The sequence below is a fragment of the Eublepharis macularius genome, chromosome 1, assembly GCF_028583425.1.
Source record: "Eublepharis macularius isolate TG4126 chromosome 1, MPM_Emac_v1.0, whole genome shotgun sequence".
NCBI classification, from domain to species: Eukaryota; Metazoa; Chordata; class Lepidosauria; order Squamata; family Eublepharidae; genus Eublepharis; species Eublepharis macularius.
The window spans coordinates 219,530,278-219,548,849 of NC_072790.1; the positions used below are offsets into that span (position 1 = coordinate 219,530,278).

An 18,572-nucleotide genomic window follows, 5' to 3' on the forward strand; every position below is an offset into this window, starting at 1 on the left:
GTGGGATAATTGCCAGGGCGGCATCACACAAATTGTTTCAGCAGGATTTGTGCAAAATCCTATTTATCTGCCAACAGAGTAGCTGTCAGGATTAGGCTATCAAACCGAGGGATTGGACAGCTGAATGAGATCTGTGGGCCATGCTCTTGATCTAATTGATACAAGGAGACCTAATGGCTTTTTAATCACGTTGTTCATAATCCATTTTTCTTGCATTGCAGTTACCCCTAAGTGTTCATCGGGATGACCCAACCACAGACTGACTACCTCTCCCAACCACAGACTGACTATCTCTCCACTGCAGGCCCCTACAACTATGAACAGCCCCTTCCCCCCGTGGCTCGGGCAAATGCTGTCACCCAGGTGCCCCCAGCTAAGAAGATAACCTTCTACAAGAGTGGGGACCCTCAATTTGGAGGTGTCAAAATGGCCATCAACCAGCGCAGCTTCAAGAGTTTCAATGCCCTCATGGATGACCTCTCCCACCGGGTCCCCCTGCCTTTCGGGGTGCGAACCATCACAACGCCACGGGGGATCCACTGCATCAACACTCTGGACCAGCTTGAGGATGGGGGATGCTACTTGTGCTCTGACAAGAAGTACGTCACACCCATCAGTTTTGGTGCTCCAAGCCGGAGGGCCGGCCCTCCACGGAACAGTCGGCCAACCAGTGCGCTCAGGAGGGCTGCCCAAGAGGCCAAACGCGAGGATTATGCAGCGGCTTTTGCCCAGCAGAGTCCAAGGATACCAAAGAAAATCACGCTGGTTAAGAATGGGGATATCTCCACCAGGAGGCCAATTATCCTCAACCGGAGGAATGCTCGGAGCTTCAAAACTCTCTTGGATGAGATTTCAGAGATCATGCAGTTTACAGTGAAGAAGCTGTACACTGTGGATGGGAAGAGGGTGAGTCTTTGCTTTTCAGATAACAAAGGTCTGAGTTAGGCCAATGAGCCAGCCAGCCCTGTCTCAGGGTGCTGGACCCTTCACATATCCCAATGATACCAAATTGGGAGTGCAAGGGGCTTCCTTTGATCTAGCAAGCCTAGCACTTACTTTGCCGAGCCTGAACTGCTAGATACAAGTTGGCTAGAACTGATCAAAGAGGGCTTGCATCAGAACATTGGAGAAATATCTATCTATTCCCTCCACCTCCACTTTTCCTCCAAGGGACTTAGGATGGTGAGCAATGTTTTCCCTTCTCCATTTTATTCTCACAACAAGCCTCTTGGTTTGAGTGTGCCTGAGAGGCCCAAGAGCATCCAGTGAGCTTCATAGTACTGCAGGGGTTTGTTCCTCCCTTTCTCAGGCCTGCTCTGACATTCTAACAATTCTCTCTCTCTCTCTCTCTCTCTCTCTCTCTCTCTCTCTCTCTCTCTCTCTCTCTCCTCCTCCTCCTCCTCCTCCTCCTCCTCCTCCTCTTTCCCCAAAGAGAGACTTAATCCTAATGGGGTTAATAGAGGAAACTTCACCAAATATTGGACCCTATTAAACACAAAATTGTTCCTGAGCTCCACCACTTCAGAGTGTAGGAATAGTTGAATGTCTCCCTACTAAACAAAAACCCTTACACACAGAAAACTATCACATCAAGGAAAAGGCTTGACTAAACAGTTCTCCCTGGCAGCTAGTTTCTACATGCAGGGGATTTTAAAAAATGTATAAAAAACATTCAGTTACACCTCTCACTCAAAAATCTTAAGCGGGACAGTCCACGAACAGCATCACACACACACTCATCTGCTGCCTGTGAGGTAGGGTTGCCAGCTCCAGGTTGGGAAATTCCTGGAGATTTGGGTAGAGTCAAGAAAGAGTGGAGTCTGGGCATGGGAGGGACCTCAGCAGTGTATAAAGCCATAGCGTCTGCCCTCCAAAGCAGCCATTTTCTCCAGAGGAACTGATCTCTGTCATCTGGAGATCTTCTTATGTTCACCCTGAAAATCCTTTTGTCTCTAAGATGCCATTGGACTCAAATCCTGCTGTTCTACTGCAGACCAACTCTGCTACCCACCTAAAACTATCCTATGTGAATCGTGTGCTTGAAAGTAATTCCCAGAATCCTTTGAAGCACCCAAAGGGTTCCTTGGCATATATGTCCAGGTTCCTCCTCAACAGATAAGTCAGTGTGACAGGGTGCTGTAGGGCTGAATCTTTGGCAAACTACTGCAAGATAAAGGCCAAGAACATTCTTGAGAAATATTACTTTAGAAAATACACTTAAAAGCAGTGAAACCGGCAGAATATGCATTTCCTCTTCTCCATCTTATAGCTACATTAACTAAGGTTCATTTTGAGTACACAAGGGAACATAACAGCCTCTGAATTCTTCTCTGCTTGGATTACATCCAGGCCTTTTGTGTGTGTGTCAGAACGCAGTGGAATGGTGTTCCGGGACCTCTTGAAAGTGATCACATGTCTGGTGCCCCCTCCCGCCCCGATCTCCAAACCGAGATCAGTTCCCCTGGAGAAAATGGCCGTTTTGGAAGGGGGATTCTATTGCAGGAGGCTTTTCCTGGCTCCTGGTAACGTGCTCCTACTCCTGGAAGGGGGAGCACACACAGTGGGAGGGTGGGGTAACAGTGTGCTAGCCCATACCGGGCGCCTCTCCCCCTCTGCTCCATCGAGGAGGCAGGTTGGGACGCCAGCGCTGGTGAAGGTTTCATCCACCCACAAGCTGACCCTCCCCCCTGGGCATGGGAGTGGGCCCAGCTGGGCCCATCAGGGCGCCCTTGGCCTTCTCCCCCTCTTGGTGGGGGGGAATGAGCCAAGCCACAGGACGTGCGATCACTTGCTCCATAGCATCTAACCCAGAGAATAATTCCCCTTCTTCCTTCCTACTTCCATACATGCAATGCCTTAGATGCCATTAGCGCAGTATTCAAGATGCCATGTCTTGGTGTATTCTGGTAAACGTAACCTGCAGTGTCCTGGCATTAAGTTGTCAGATGCCAAGGAAAGGAAGAGGCAGCAGGGGAAGAGAGATTGATTCTCTTTCCTGTCTACCTGATCATAATAAGTGAGATGAGCAAGGAGGAAGAAGATGGAAATGAGGAGGAGGTATGTTTTGTCTGAGTTATTCTGAGCAGAATTGGGCTGAGGAGGGAAATCACTATTTGGCAAAAATTTGCAATAGATCCACTCCCCCCCCCAGCTCAATTCAATGGAGGGCTCATGGGGAGTTACCAGTCTCTATTTTGAATCTGAAGCAGGTGTCCCCAGACATGCTTGAGCCTGTTGGTAGTTTTGGAAAGTTAAGAAAGTGTTGTCTGTACCACCAGGAAATGACTGTCATGTGGGGGTTCCATGATATGCTGAGAGCTTCTAAACCAAGTGTCCTCCTCTGTTGGGGCGATGATGCCTTGTGTGGTCTTCTGAAGTATCTCCTGCTCTAATGTGGTAAAAGAAAACCAGGATTGGCCCTAACCTTTACTCTAGGGAAGAGATACTTGGGGAAGAAGCAGGTAAACACCACAGCGGCTGGCACAGCAGCACCAATGGGCACCATGATCCCTGATATGGGTAACTAAGGGTCACTCTTCTATACGTTACTTCTTTTATGAATTCTCCACAGAGCCAACCTGTGCTCCCCACAGACACACGTCAGCTTGGGGTTTTGGCTTCTATTAAAAAAGGAAATGGGCTCTAAAAGCTGCTTCTGGGGGAAGAAGAGCTCCTGCCTTTCTCTCAAGCTTTTTTCCTTGTGCAAAAACTGTGTGGTATGGGAGAGTTTTCCCCTTTCTGCTTCTGCACATGCACACAATACTTCCACATGGAGCAGCAGAAATGGGGAAATGTCTCCCCTTCACACTGTTTTTGCACAGGGGTGATATGGACAATAGAAGGACAGATGAATATTGATGTGCTCTCTTCATTTCCATATGAATACCTATCTCTTTGCCCCAGCAGGGCCATTTTAGACTGCAATTGGGGGCCCCTCTTGCAATTGAGCCCCCATGTGCCTGAACACTGAATTTTAAAAGCATTGGGAGTGCCAGTCCGGACACGAAACATCCAGGGTTTCATTTGGTTTGGCCCACAGACTCTCTGGAAGGGATCATGCAGAGGTCCTGTACTGGTAAAGCTGGTGTAAATAAACAGTTTAGAAATATATTTCTTTAAGGAAATATTGTAGATTAGACATTAAGGATGCTTCCACATATCCTTAATGGGATGGCCTACCAACAGAACTCTGGCAGGTTTTCTTACTCACTACACATGTCATCGTTTCCCATGCACAAGTGGGTCATGATGATCCTAGTTTTTAAGCATTTTTTTGTGAGACCTGTTTTGGTTCGGGTTTATTTTTGATGCATGTTTTCTGTGCAATTATCCTATCGTATCAATGCATGCGGAGGCTTTTTTGTGCTTCTGAAGAGCCTTCCACATTGGAACATGTGGAAGTGGCCAATGTTAATCAGACTTTAAGTGTGAAAAGTCAAACTTGACTTGTGTGAACACTGATGTGATCCCAGGGTAATGAATGCCTGGTTATCTCACTAGCAACTACAAGTCATCCTCTCCCATGTGGTATCATGCACATGTGCTTCTAGTCCACCCACCCCCAGGCTGTGCTGTGCTTACATCTATGAAATTCATAAAGACTTCTGATTTAATCATGTTTATTTGTGTGGATTAACTCATGGGTGGAATACATTTCTGATTTCAGTAGCAGTTCATTTTTTTACTCTCATCTTGCATAAAAGGATATATTATGTATGCAAAAAAGAATATATTATATATGCACATGCACACACTTTCACTGTGTACTTCATGCCTTTGACAAAGTAGCTGTTGCTTATCAATGTTCATCGCCAACTTAAATTCATTAGTCTTTAAGGACTCTTTAACCCTGTGCAGATAGTTATCAAGTATAAATCGGAAACAAATACATGGAGTGGGGAATCTGGATCATTCCCTCTGGTGCTCCATGTGCACACATCCTATTATGCACAGTCATAAGCACAGTGATTTAATAATAATTTTCCAATGAGCGCATTTGCTTGCTTTTGCATTTGAATGTATGTGCACAGATTCTAGAATAGACCGGGGTTTATGGTTGCCAGATCTCTTTACCCTCCTGGCAGGAGGAGGGGAGACCTGGCTCTTACCTCCTTCTTCCCCTCTTCATGTTTAACTTCTGCAGCTGCACAATGACATCATTTCTGGTGATATCACTTCCAGTGACATTACCGCGTAGGTGGAAGAGCATGGGCGCGCTTCACAGTGAGCCGATTTGGACCTCAAACAGGACCAATTCAGCCTGTTTGGGGCCCAAATTGGCCTGCAGTGAAGTGCGGAAGTGCTCTCATTGTGGTGCAATGATATCAGTGACATTGTCACGCTGCCCCAGGAGTGCTCCCAGGAGGCCTGTTCTCATGCCTTCCTCCCCCACCGACCAAGTAAGTGGAGGTGGGGGCTATAGGGTGTAAACACCCACACCGGGGGACTGGGATCCCTACTGGGGTTTGAACATGTGGCTGTTAGAGTCTCTCTACACAAGACATCTTACACAGGGACGCTCAAGTGAAAGATCTTTCACTTGTTCTCCCATTGTAGGGAGACAGAGTACACTTGAATATAAGACCTCACAGAAGTAAGTCACTTGAGCGTCCCTGTGTAAGATGTCTTGTGTAGAAAGACTCTTAGTGGCGGGATCATCAGATGTAATCCTAATTCCATACGTTCATTTCTACATGCGATGACTGTCTATACAGGGTTTTGTTCAGGAGTGATGGCTCCTGTTCCCTCCACCACTGAGAACACAACAGCAGTTGAAGCCCATAAGCATTTGTTGAAGTATTCACCTCCATCCACATTTGCCCCTTATTTAAAAACTCACCTGCTCTTTCTTTCTCAGCCTCCCCTTTGTCCTTAAGTCCAAATAACTCTCACTCATTCTCTCCACAAGGGCAGTTTTTTCCCCCAACGGTCACAGTCAGAATCTTTCATCTAGAATGTTCCTTCCTGCAACATGGATGACAGAATGGAGTGGCTGAGACAACAGGAGTCTGTCTCTCCCCCCACCTCTCTCTCTCTCTCTCTCTCTCTCTCACACACACACACACACACAGAGCCTGAAATTAGAGAATTGGGGGGGGCTTTATGACTCGAAGCTGAAGCTAATTAAAATATTAAAATAATAGTTACTTAGCATTTATATAGTGCTTTGTAAGGGTCACCACCCAAGGAAACTACCTTACTGTCATCCATACAATACCCCCGTGCGGTAGACCAGTACTGTTATCTCTGCATTGCAGATTGAGGGGATGAGACTGAGAGTAGCGAAGGCTAAAGCCACCTGGTGAATTTGTACAAAAGGTGAGGTTCAAACTGTGGACAGTTTGATGGTGCAAGAGTGCTATCTGAATGCTTTTCCTCAGGGACCATTTACTTTCTTTGAAAGAGAACAGAGTTTCTCTTGCTGTCTCTTCCTCTTTTGCAGAAACTCCTTTGAAGGAAGCCAAGAGACAAGGGAGGGGCTTCAGGCCAGTAACATCCCAGGAGGATGCCCAGCTACTGGCTGGTAGAAGCCCCGGGAAGGGTCTGCAGGGGAGGGGCTACACCTTGGCCAGGCGGTATTGCAATCCCTGGCTCAGGTGGCAGCACAAGCAATGGGAACAAGGGCCAAGGGGTGGTGCTGGAACCCATAATAAGGGTAGGGCAGACAATAGGGGCCTCCAGAACCAGGCTGGGGAGAAGAAAGGAGTGCCAGGCCAGAGTGCTGAGAAGCCAGAACTTCTAGGAAGTCAGGAGTGTTGGATGGCTAGGGTGTTGGAACCACACACACCCCCTTCTGGTCTGAGGTCTGGGGTGGCCCAGGGCAATGTAGCTGCAAGGCTTGGAGCTGGAAGACTGCTCTAGTCAGGGAAGGGACTCACACTATGCAGCCCTGATTTGGATGCACGTTGTTCAGGGAAAAGAGAAGGGATTAAAAGGAGTAAACCCATCAAGTCCCACTTGGTTTTACTAAACCAATAAGAGCTTCTTGAGTTTAAAATTCTTATCAGCATTTTAAAGGGAAAAAAGTTCTGTCTTTTGAAACCCAGTGTTTGTTTTCCTTTAAAATGCTAATAAAAGCATAGCCAATCTGGCAAGTTACACCAGAAGTAATGGAATTGTGCAAAGGTGAGTTCTTTAATGATCAGCCCAAAATGCTATGTTTGGGGCTGACTGTTAAAGAATTGGCCCCAACATGAAACATGTGCTCCCATGCCCCATGTGGTGATGTCCCTTCCAAACGTGATGGCATTGTATGGGGCATGGAAGTGTGCAAGGATTCCACAGAGTAAGTGCCCACACATCCCCACACCCGAAACTAAGAGAAAATAAAGCTTTTTGAGCTTTTTTCAGAAAACGAATTATTTATTAATTTTTTATCTTGCCCTTCTTTCAAGGAGCTCAGTATAGCACGTGTGGTTCCCCTCTCCTTTTATTTTTAACAATTAAAACAAACTTCTTACAAAATTGAAGTAAAAATATGACAACAGTAGTGGCAAGTATATCCCTAAGCATCTATAAAAGGTTTCCAAATATCTAAAAATAAATCCATAAGCAATTGTCGTCTATATGCTATTCATTCAAATATTGACAAAGCTGTAAGGTCCTCAATCCATTGAATTATAGGAGTTGGGCATTTGTTTCTCCAATGCTGCAATATGAGTCATCTTGAATACCCTGTAAGGTACTATTGGCTGAGAGAGAACAATTGGCCAAAGGCCACCCCATGAGCTTTAAGGTGCAACGGCTAAATGGTGGAGCCTCTGCTTTGCATGCAGAAGGTCCCAGGTTCAGTTCCTGGCATCTCCCATTAAAAAGGATTGGGCAGTAGGAGATGTGAAAGGCCTCTACCTGAGACCCTGCCAGACTGATTTTCATAGTTTGTAGTTTGTAGCTATGTAGAAATTTGCGCCCAATCCCAATAAAACCCTCTAATCTAACTGCTACATCACACAGCTTGTCTTGAGCATAGTATCAGGTGAGTAGCCTGTTAGTCTGTAGTGGTAGAATAAAAAATGAGTCCAATAGAAACTTAACGAGCAACAAAATTTGTATCGGACAAAGTGAGCTTTAACTCATGAGATCTTATACCTTGGAAAATTTTGTGGGTCTCTAAGTTGCTACTGGACTTGAATTTGTCTTGAGCAGAATTGGCAGGGCAAGTTTACACATACCGAGCTGTCATTGTCACTTCCTTTGTCTCCTCTCCAGATTGACAGCATGCAGGCCCTGTTGCATTGCCCCGCTGTGCTTGTCTGTGTGGGGCGGGAGCCCTTCAAACCGATTGTGACAGAGAGTTCCAGGAAGCTCTCCTCGGAGAAACTGCCTGGCCTGGCTTCACGATCCAACAGCAATAATATTGGTGAAAACAGTGAAAGTAAGAAAGGGGGGGTCCTTTTTTAAAAAAATGAATTGATATTTTGCTAAGGGGTCAGGTGGGTAACTGCACAAGTTCCTAGCCCCTTCCCTGGCAGAGATACAACAAAAAAGGCCTATTTTTGCAATAGAAGGGGCTAGACTTGGGGGTGGGTGGGAATGACAGCTGATAGTTCACAGAACCTGTAACTCCTATTGTTACAATGATGGATTGATATACTGATATTCTGGTGCCATTTTTTTTAAACAATTGCAAAAACCTTGGTGGCTCAGGGGAGGAGGGGTAGCTGCTGTTGTGGAACTGGGGAAGGGAACCTGTCATGTGGATGTCCATTGCCACTGTTCTTCATCTGTAGCCACACACCAGCAACAGGGAAACCACAAAAACCTGTCCCTGTGGGGAAACTAGCTAATTGAAAGCAATGACACAGAAGTATGCCTCATCTTCCTTTGATTTCATATATTTACTTATGAAAAAATCACCACTGATGTTGATAGAATACTTGCCTTTCAGCATCCATTTTATTCTTGCAGATTCTTTCCCTCTTACCAACGAACACAACTGAAGATAGATCAGGATGGGTAGTCGTGTTAGTCTGCCTGTAGCAGTAGAAAAGAGTAAGGGTCCAGTAGCACTTAAGAGACTAACAAAATTTGTGGTCGGGTATGAGCTTTCATGGGTTATAGCTCACTTCTTCAGATACTGGGTCTCTGAAGAAGCTAGCTGTGATTCACGAAAGCTCATACCCTACCACAATTCTTGTTAGTCTTATAGGTGCTACTGGACTCTTGCTCTTTTCTAACACAACTGAACACACTGCAAAAAAACTTCCAACTACTTTTTATTTGACTTAAGGCTCTATATTATCTTGATATATTGTGCATTCCAATCCATAACTAAACCCACCAATTTCTCAATAACTTAATTAGATTGGCAGTTAATACTCATCATCCCATAGTAGCTTTGTTCTAAAGTCAAAACTATCTCCTGAATCCTTTTAAACCATTATTGTTAAATATTTCTGTTATTGTTAAATATTTCTGTTCATATGCACCATTGTATATTGGCGGAGGTGATTCTTAAAGGAGAAAGAAATATTATGGCCTATTTAATTTACAGTAGCAAAATTATACACGAGTTACAGTTTGTTCTATTACACAGGGCTGTCAGATCATTATTCCATCTAGCCAAGCACCGTCTGCTCTGACTGGCAGCTGCTCTTCAGATACTCAGGTAAAGAAAGGCCTTTCTCAGCCCAACTAGAAAACTGGAGTCTGGCCCTTTCTGCATGAAAAGGATATCCTCCCACTCTGAACTATGGTCCCTCCCTAAATGAAGCTGTCTTACATTGAGTCATGCCATTATCCTCTCTAACTGGCAGCTGCTCTCTAAAGCCATAGCAGAAGTTTTTGCCATTCTTGCTGTTGGGGGCCAAACTACATGTTACAGTTGGCCAGGGTTCCTGCAACTCACCTTGGCTTCCCTGAAACCACACAGCAATTGTGAAGTTACTCAACCAAGCACCACAGGGCCCAATTCAGGTTGGGACTAGGGGTGTGCAGCAAAAAAAAATTTGGGTTTCCTGCTTTGGGAAACCTGAAGCAGGAAAAAAATTCATAAGTAAGGGATTTCTGAAGTGGCAAGCCGCTTCAGGAGTTGCTTATTTAACCCGCTTCGGTGTGCTCCGTAAAGATTCGGAGCACACCGACAAACTTCCCCACCCAGCTGCTTATTTCACCCAATGGGAGGGGAAGGAAGGGTTCCCTCCTCCCCCTCCCATTGGGAGAAAGAAGCGGTGGGGGGTAGTTTAAATCCCACTGGCTTCAGTTACCTGGCGGGGAACTCCCCACCAGACAGCTGATTCTGGGGTTACAATTCCCCTTTCCGTGCCAGTGCACCGCCACAGAAAGGGACATTTTAACCCCTAAATCAGCTGCTTGGCAGGGAGTTCCCCAGCAGACAGCTGAGTCAAGCCAGCAGGGTTAAAATGCCCTGCACATTGGGGGAGGAGAGGCTCCAGCCTCCCTCTCATGCCATTTTCCTGAGCAGAAACACATCTGTGAGGTAATCTTTGCCCCACTGAGTTGCATATGCACTGAACAATGCATGTGCCAATTGGACAAAAAGCTCTACTCTGGGTCTGTTTCAGCACAAGTAAGTGGCACAGGGAAGATTGGAGCCCTTCCTTCCCCAATGCCATGTTTCCAATCCAAATTGGGCCCTGCAACACTTGGGTACATAAGTTCCCCACAGGTACTGGTTGACTGTAGGGAAAGTGAGTTGAGGCAGGGAAATCCTGACCAGACTCATGGCTGAACATATTCTGTAGTTTCTAATTCTACTTTTTCTTCTGCGTTTCCCCATTTATGTTTAAAACAGTGAACTTTGGACTGAAAGCCAAGAAGAGCGTGATTCATCCAAGGTCATCTACGAGCAATCGATCCACACGGTTTTCTTTGTCATCTGAAAAGTCTTTTCCCAATGGCCTGACGACCTCTCCAGAGAATGGTGCTCTGAGTTCAAACAACTACCCACACTCTAAAGCAGGGGATCTGGTCCATACATTAGTCAACGATGACATCGAAAAGAAGGTGCATGTCAACAAGGATGGCAGCCTGTCAGTCGAGATGAAAGTCCGTTTCCGCCTGCTCAATGACGAGACTCTCCAGTGGTCCACCCATATCAAGAAGTCCAGCCTGATTAATCAGATCCCCTGTGAAGAGTTGGGCATCGATGAAGACCCTGGATTAGACCCAATAGAGAAAATGAATCTAGAGGCAAGCTCTGAGGCAGATGATTCATTATATCCCTGTGATGCTGACTCCTACATCTCAAAGCTTGATGAGTCTGAAATCGAAGAGTCTCATTGTCCCAACTGTGGCAAGCAACGCAAAGACTATGATATTTGGAAGAACCCCATGCACACTTCCCCAAAAGAGGAGCCTGGCATCAGGAACACTTGGTACACACATTCTTCTTGCTCAAGTACTTCGTCGCAGCGGAGGATCATCCGGAAAAAAATAACCTCTTTTACGGACAGCATCCGCACTTCATCTAGTGGGGAAGAATACTCTGAGCACATTGTACATGAGTCCTCTTCTTACTCAGAGACTGTAAAAAATAGGGTGGACAGTCGTGCTGCTAAAAAATGCTGCTGTCAGGGTGACTGTACCCGGCCAAACACAAGCCAAAGGGGGTCTCCAGAGGAGCCAGAAGCTGCAGCTTGTCTGGCCAGTTCACAAAATGAAGACGAGGATGCTGTTGAAAGCTCTACGGGGAGGGGAGAAGATGAAGGGAAAAGAAGCAAAGCTGGGAGTGGCAAATCAAAGGCATCCCAGTGCCCTACAGAAACCGAAACAAGTGTGTGCAAAGAAACCAGCACAGTGGCAAGGAGCATTTCATCCAGTAGCATTAAGAAACCAGAAGTTTTAGAAGATATTCCTGGTGGTGTATCCACTCCAAACAGTATTGGCAGCAAATCCAGTAAATGCACACCGAGAGCCAAGGATGATGACCCAGAGGAGGCTTCTGAGAATAAACAAGTGATGTCTTCTTTCTCCGGTGAATCTTGCTGTCCTAAGAAAGAAGCCACTGAAGATGAAGCTGGAACGGTAGAAGAGGACATCAATGAAACAAGTTCCATCTTTGAAAACATGGCCTCCAATCAGTCAATCAAGGATGAAGTCAGTGAACGTGGAAGATGTTCTACGGAAAAGTCCTTCCATCCCCAAGCATGCGAGGGCAAAAGAAGTGACAGTGATGAAATTCAGATGTGCAGTGTGGCATCTTCTTCATCCAGAATATCCAAGAAAAGCAAACACAGTCAGAGTCACTTAGAGGCAGATTCCAAAGTGTCATCTAAAGGGTCCACCACCACCAAGGAAAAGAAATCAACAAGCTGTCTGCATGCAGAAGATTTCAGGTCTAACAGCAGAACTTCATACTGCTCCAGAAGCAAGAATGGGAGCCAACCAGAAGCCACCAGCAAGACATCTTCCCCTCAGTCTAGCGCCTCAGATTCTAATGAGAAAATCAGAGATGGAACTGCCAAAATTAGTTCTCAGCAACCGTCTTCAAGACCGGGAAGCATGTCCGAATCCACGTGCTCAAAATGTGGTCACGTGGCATTAGCCAGGAACAATGATCACCAGAGTATTAGCTCAAAGATAACTTTACATTCTGGGGCCAAGACTAAATGTACAGAGGCAGAGAGAAGTGAAGATGCCTGCTCGCAATCTAGTGCGGGACAGTCATCTAAGCTGAGGCAAAAGAAAATGAACAGTCTTTGGGCTGATGGAGAGAATTCTAGCCTAGCCTCAGTGTCAGAGTCTGCATCCACATACAGTTTGCACTGCCCTGTCCCTCCAAAGGGGAGACCTGGCAACAGAAAAAGGCGGACAGTGGTACTGAAGAAAAGCTCTAAAAGTGCCAGTGTGTGTACTGAATCAGAACTAACTGCAGACAACGAACAGAAGGAAATAAGCGTTTCATCTAGACTGGCTTCCTCTGTGTCAAAGTCACTTGAAACAGACACAGCAAATGTGGAAGAGAATAATTCAGATACACTTAAAGAGGGGAAAGGCTCTTGCCTAGAGAAGGATCCAGAAGCCGCAGCAGGTCCTTCTGTGAATGGAGAAAGTGAAATAGTACCCTCTTCCCTTCCAAATGCAACTCCAGAAGAAGTTGTGCATGAATGGCTGCGTAATATTCCTTCAGAGACACTGCTGATGAAAGACGAAATGGATGATGATGGGGAGGGAGGCACTGAAGTGAATGCAGACATACCAAGCTGTTCCAACCACCAAGACTGCTTGGAGGCAGATAAGAAGTCAGAAAACCCAGAGGAGTTTGAAAACACACCAGCGGCTGAAGCCATTGAAGAGGGAGCTGAAGAACAAGCTGAGGACCCCAGTGAGGAGAAGGCTTCTGAAGCAATGTCTGAAAAGACTGAAGCTGACCAAACCGAATATGACCATTCAGCCACCTTCATCCAGAAGGGCCCTCAAAAAGACTTGCCAAGCACCATTCAGACTTCGGTGCAAATCATGAAAGCTCTGCTTGTTTCCAAGGAAGAAGCAAAGTTGGACCGTTCATATAGCCTGCCTGAAGTGTCCCCTACAATGGGAAGAAGGCTCAGCCATTCGGCCAATATTTTGATTACATGCCTTGCCAGCTTGCAGCTCCTCGACGAAGAGCTGGACCCCCCCGATGAATCAAAACCCTTGAGCAGAATGAGATATACAGAGCTGTTGAACATTTTCCAGTCTCTCTGGTTTGGCTGCTCCCCTGAAAAAGGTGGCCCAAGCACAGAGCAGCCAAGAGAGGAGCAGGAAAAAGTGGCCTCAGGTATCAAGGTCCATCCCTCAAAATATGGTATCATCACAGCCATGTCCTCTTCAGGGGTTGATGTTAGCAGTGGTGATGGAGACTCTAGAGAGGGAAGTGTGGTTGGAACCCACGATCATGCTTTATCAGCAGAGAAAACAGAAGAAGCTGAACATACTAAGGAAGAAGCAGATGAAGAGGAGAGTGATGAAATTCACCACGAATCATTCCAGGAGGATGAGGAAGTTGGAGGTGATGAAGAAGAACAAGAGGGGCCTTCTCGGCCACCAACAGTTTGCTCAAAATCTGAAAGAGGAGAAAAAGCAGAGTCTAGCAGAGTGGAGGAAATGGCTGATGACAACCAAGGCAGTGAATATGAAATGGGACAGCATGAAGAAAAAGAAAATATTGGAGAAGAAGAAGAGAAAGAAAACAACCTCAAACATGAAGATGAAAATGGAGAATTTGCAGAAACAGATACTGAGGGACATCCTAGTCAAGAAGGATCCAAAGAGAAGGCTGAAGTAGAAAATAGTCTGAATCCAGAGAAGGCTGATGGAGCCACAGAACAGCCAAACAATGCTGAAACCGAATCAGACTCAAATGCAAATGAAGCGAATAATGAAAGAGTGCAGGAATCAAAAGCTGCAAGGCAGCTGGTAGAGGAGCCTCCAGCAGATATGGAACCCAGCAACAGAGTCCCTCGCCAAGCCACAGTGACAACTTCTCCAGCGACCCAAGAAAGATCTGTGGACCCTGACCCAGTCTGGGTGCTGAAACTCTTGAAAAAGATTGAGAAAGAGTTCATGACTCACTACGTCAGTGCCATGAATGACTTCAAAGTGAAGTGGAACCTGCAGAACAATGATGAACTAGATGTGATGATTGCAGACCTGAAGGAGGAAGTAAGTAAGAGAATACAGAAGAGCATAGAGAAAGAATTAAGGAAAATCCAAAGCAGGACAGGCAAGAGGGTTCCGAGACCCCCAAATGGTGAGTTGAGGCGAGAATCTACTCTCCAAAGAGATGGCAGAAGACGACGTTTGCAAAGTGTGCATAAAATGTCACTATTAAATGGAAGCCAAAGTAAGCAACTAGAGACAAGGAACTTATCTCATGACCTAGATGAAATGGATTTCTTATTTAGTACCACAATTACAGATGATGTTAATGATCTACTAAGTGAAGATGAGTATTGCCCCTGTGATGCCTGCCTCAGGAAGAAAATGTCCTCTAAGGCCACACTAAACACTGTGGTAGTGATGTCCAATGCACCAGTTGTGAAAGCTTTTGACTTACAGCAAATTCTGCAGACGAAAAAAGACAATGGTGCTGAAAAGAAGGAACCAGAAGATATCTCTGAAGAGATTCCGGATGAGAAAGAAGTTTCTTCTGAGCTAGCAGAAGAAGTATATGATGAATCTAAGGAAAATCCAGTAATGGATCCAATTGAGGAAAGAAAGCCAGATGAAACCAGTGAACAAGAACAGCAGCAAGTCAATGAAGATGGAACAGAAACTCTCACTAATGAGGAGGAAGCAGAAGGGGAAGAAGCAAGGAATGGAGATACAGAGGAGACAAAATCAGAAGGGGGAACAGAGGCAAAAGAAGAAGAAGAGGATGGAGCAAAAGAAGAAGCGGAAGAAGAAAAGGCAGTCGAAAATGTGAAAGAGGAAGAGCAAAAGGAGGAGGAAGAAGATGTGAAGGAGGAAGGAGAGGAAGAAAAGGAGGAAATGGAAGTTGACCAACAGAAGGGGGAAGAGGAGGATGTGAAAGAAGAAGAGGAGGATGAAGAGAAGGAAGAAAAGGAGGGAGGAGAAGATGTGAAAGAGAAGGGAGAAGGAAAAGAAGAGGAGGAGGATGTGAAAGAGGATGAAGAAGAAAAAGAGGAGGAAGAGGGGGGAATTGAAAAAAAGGAGAAAGAAGATGTAAATGACAATGTGGAAAGAAAGGAAGGAGAGGAAGAAATGAAAGAAGAAGAAAAGGGGGAGGATATGAAAGAGGAAGAAGCAGAAACAGAGGAAAAAGAAGAAGAAAAGGATGTGAAAGAGGAAGATGAAGAAAAAGAGGAGAAGCATATAAAAGATGAAGGAGAAAAAGAGGGGGAAGACGAAAAGGAGGAGGAAGAGGAAAACAATGCAATGGAAAAGGATGATGAAGAAGAGAAGGAGGAAGTAGAAGAAGGAAAGGGAGAGGAAGGTATGAAAGAGAGGGAAGCAGAACAGGAGGAGAAAGAAGAGGAAGAGGAGGAAAAAAAGAGTGTGAAAGAGGACATTGATGAAATGGAGGTGGAAGAAATAGAAGAAGAAAAAAGGGAGGAGGATGTAAAAGAGGAAGAAGAAAATGAAGAAAACGAAATCACAGAACATGTGAGAGAGGCCAGTGAAGAAAAGGAGGAGAAAGAAGAAACAGAAGTGGAAGAAGTACAAGATGAAAAGGAGGAGGAGGATGCAAAAGAGGAAGACAAAACAAATGAGGAGGGAGAAAACAAGGGAGAAGAAGTACAAGATGAAAAGGAGGAAGTGGAAGAAGTACAAGATGAAAAGGAGGAGGAGGATGCAAAAGAGGAAGACAAAACAAATGAGGAGGGAGAAAACAAGGGAGAAGAAGAAGAAATAGAAGTGGATGAAATACAAGATGAAAAAGAGGAGGAAGATGTAAAAGAGGAAGATGAAACAAAGGAGGAGGAAGAAAACACGAAGGAAGAGTTAGTTGAAGCCGAGGAAAAAGAGGATGTTAAAGAAGACTGTAAAGATGAGGAGGAGGAAATGAAAGAAGAAGAGGTGGATGTGAAAGATGAAAAAAAGGAAGAAGAGGAGGAAGCAAAAGAAATGGAAGAGGAAGAAGTAAAAGAAGAAGTAGCACTTGAAGAAGATAATCAGGCAGTCAAATGTGAAGGAGATGAAGAAACAAATGAAGAAGAAAATGAGATGGATGAAGAACAAGAACAAGAAGAAACACATATGGAAGATGAAGAACATAAACTTGAAGATGAAACTGATGGTGCAATAGAGGATCCAAAAACTGCTGAGGGAAATAACCAAGAAAATGCATCTGATTGTGCAGAAAATATTGCTGATGCACAGACTGTAAACGTTTCGGAAGGAGAAGGTGCAGAAGAAGATAATGATGCTGAAGAAGAGAATGAAGCCAGCAGTGGACAGGAGGCTGTGGAACAGGCCAGCCCAGAGACAGGTTTTGAGGCATATTTAGAAACAGTGGAAGTAGAAGCAGATGGTGATGATGCTGGGATGGACGAAGAGGAAGCCAAAGGAGAAGACAGCCATGAACCTGTTCAGAATGAGGAAGATGAACTCAACAAAGCTGAAGATGAGGAAGTAAGTGAAAAACTAGAGCCACCCAGAAGTGCTTCTGCTTTCTCCTACAATTCTTCCATAGGTAACTGTTCCCAGGAATCTCAGAAGGGTTCAGATGACGGGAGTGATGGGGAAGATTGCAATGAAGAGAATAATGTGAACAATGATGATGATGTTGATGACGATGCTCAAACAGACACCACAACTAAACCAGCCAAGATGTATCCTGACAGTGTAGAGGAGGAGGACGAAGACCGACCATCCTCTCAGGAAAGCACCATGAAAGACAGAGAAGCCAAAGCCAGTAGAAACAAAGAAGACGGTGGTCAGAGGTCAATAAAACAAGTCAACAGTGCAGAGGAAATTGATCAAGATGACCTTGACTTCTAGTGCAGCCCCTTTGTGACTTTTGGGTATCATTTTGGACACACTTTTTCACTTCATGTTCCTCAGTTGCTGATTTTTTGAAAAAAATTATTTATTTTCTACTTTTATTCCGCCCTCCCCACATTTCCAGCAGGCTCAGGGCAGATTACAAATACATAAAAGTTAAAATATATAAAACAGTTATTGTAAATTTTTCCTTTTTTAAAAAAGTGACATTTTAATGAGTATTCTGCATAATACTGAGCATGTTCATTCTCATTTCTGGAGGGTCAGCGCACTTTATAAAAGCAGATGTGTTTCCATCGGACTTTAATGCAAACTCCCTCTACTACTATTCTTTTGTTTTCAGATACCTGCATTATATCTACTTTCATTTATGTACAGAGAAACATATATACTGTGATATACAAATGGCCATGTATATTTTCACTTGCAGACTTGGAGCAGCAATGAATGCACCGGGAAGCTATTGCAGGTGTCTGCTTCCATTTACACGCATTAAGGGGAACTTTACAGTACAGTGAATGTCTGATGTTTGGTTAAATTTTGAAAATATCCCAAAATGGTTGTTGTGGGTTTTCCGGGCTGTATTGCCATGGTCTTGGCATTGTAGTTCCTGACGTTTCGCCAGCAGCTGTGGCTGGCATCTTAGTGACACTGAGAGATCTCTGTCTTTTGGTGCTACACCTCTGAAGATGCCAGCCACAGCTGCTGGCGAAACGTCAGGAACTACAATGCCAAGACCACGGCAATACAGCCCGGAAAACCCACAACAACCATCGTTCTCCGGCCGTGAAAGCCTTCGACAATACAATATCCCAAAAGTAAACAGTGAAAGTTAATAGTTGCCTATTTTAATTTTCAGCAGTCACCAGAGTACATCTGAAAACATGAACCTACATCAGTGAATGCTGAAACTCTCCAAACAAATCTGCGATTATCCAAATTTCAGACATAGTTTATTCAGATATTTATACCCCAGTGGGGACCCAAAGTTGTTTACAACATCATTTCCCCTTTCTCCACTTTATCCTTACACCAAAAATCATGTGAGGTAGGATAGTCTGAAAGAGAGTGACGGGGACAAGGTCAGCCAGTGAACTTCCACGGCTTCCATACAGGGACGGGCTTGTGTGGTTTCTCCGTTGCTGTGGTAGCTGTCGATAAAG

At 45.0% G+C, this 18,572-nt stretch overlaps 1 protein-coding gene across 1 annotated transcript; it reads left to right on the plus strand.

Moving 5' to 3' along the window:
- The first annotated feature begins 243 nt into the window (after window positions 1-243).
- RP1L1 (RP1 like 1) lies at window positions 244-16,360 on the plus strand. The gene is made up of 6 exons (XM_054972689.1): window positions 244-906; window positions 8,209-8,374; window positions 10,754-14,068; window positions 14,171-15,363; window positions 16,033-16,230; window positions 16,337-16,360. Exons 1-6 carry the CDS (start codon window positions 244-246, stop codon window positions 16,358-16,360), a joined length of 5,559 nt encoding a protein of 1,852 aa, XP_054828664.1.
- The last annotated feature ends 2,212 nt before the right edge of the window (window positions 16,361-18,572 follow it).

Excerpts from the sequence above, each read along its gene's own strand:
- RP1L1 (XM_054972689.1), top strand. The coding sequence starts at position 244 with ATGACCCAACCACAGACTGACTACCTCTCCCAACCACAGACTGACTAT. Across the intron at positions 907-8,208 it reads ACACTGTGGATGGGAAGAGG|ATTGACAGCATGCAGGCCCT; the intron begins GTGAGTCTTTGC and ends TCTCCTCTCCAG. Across the intron at positions 8,375-10,753 it reads TATTGGTGAAAACAGTGAAA|TGAACTTTGGACTGAAAGCC; the intron begins GTAAGAAAGGGG and ends TGTTTAAAACAG.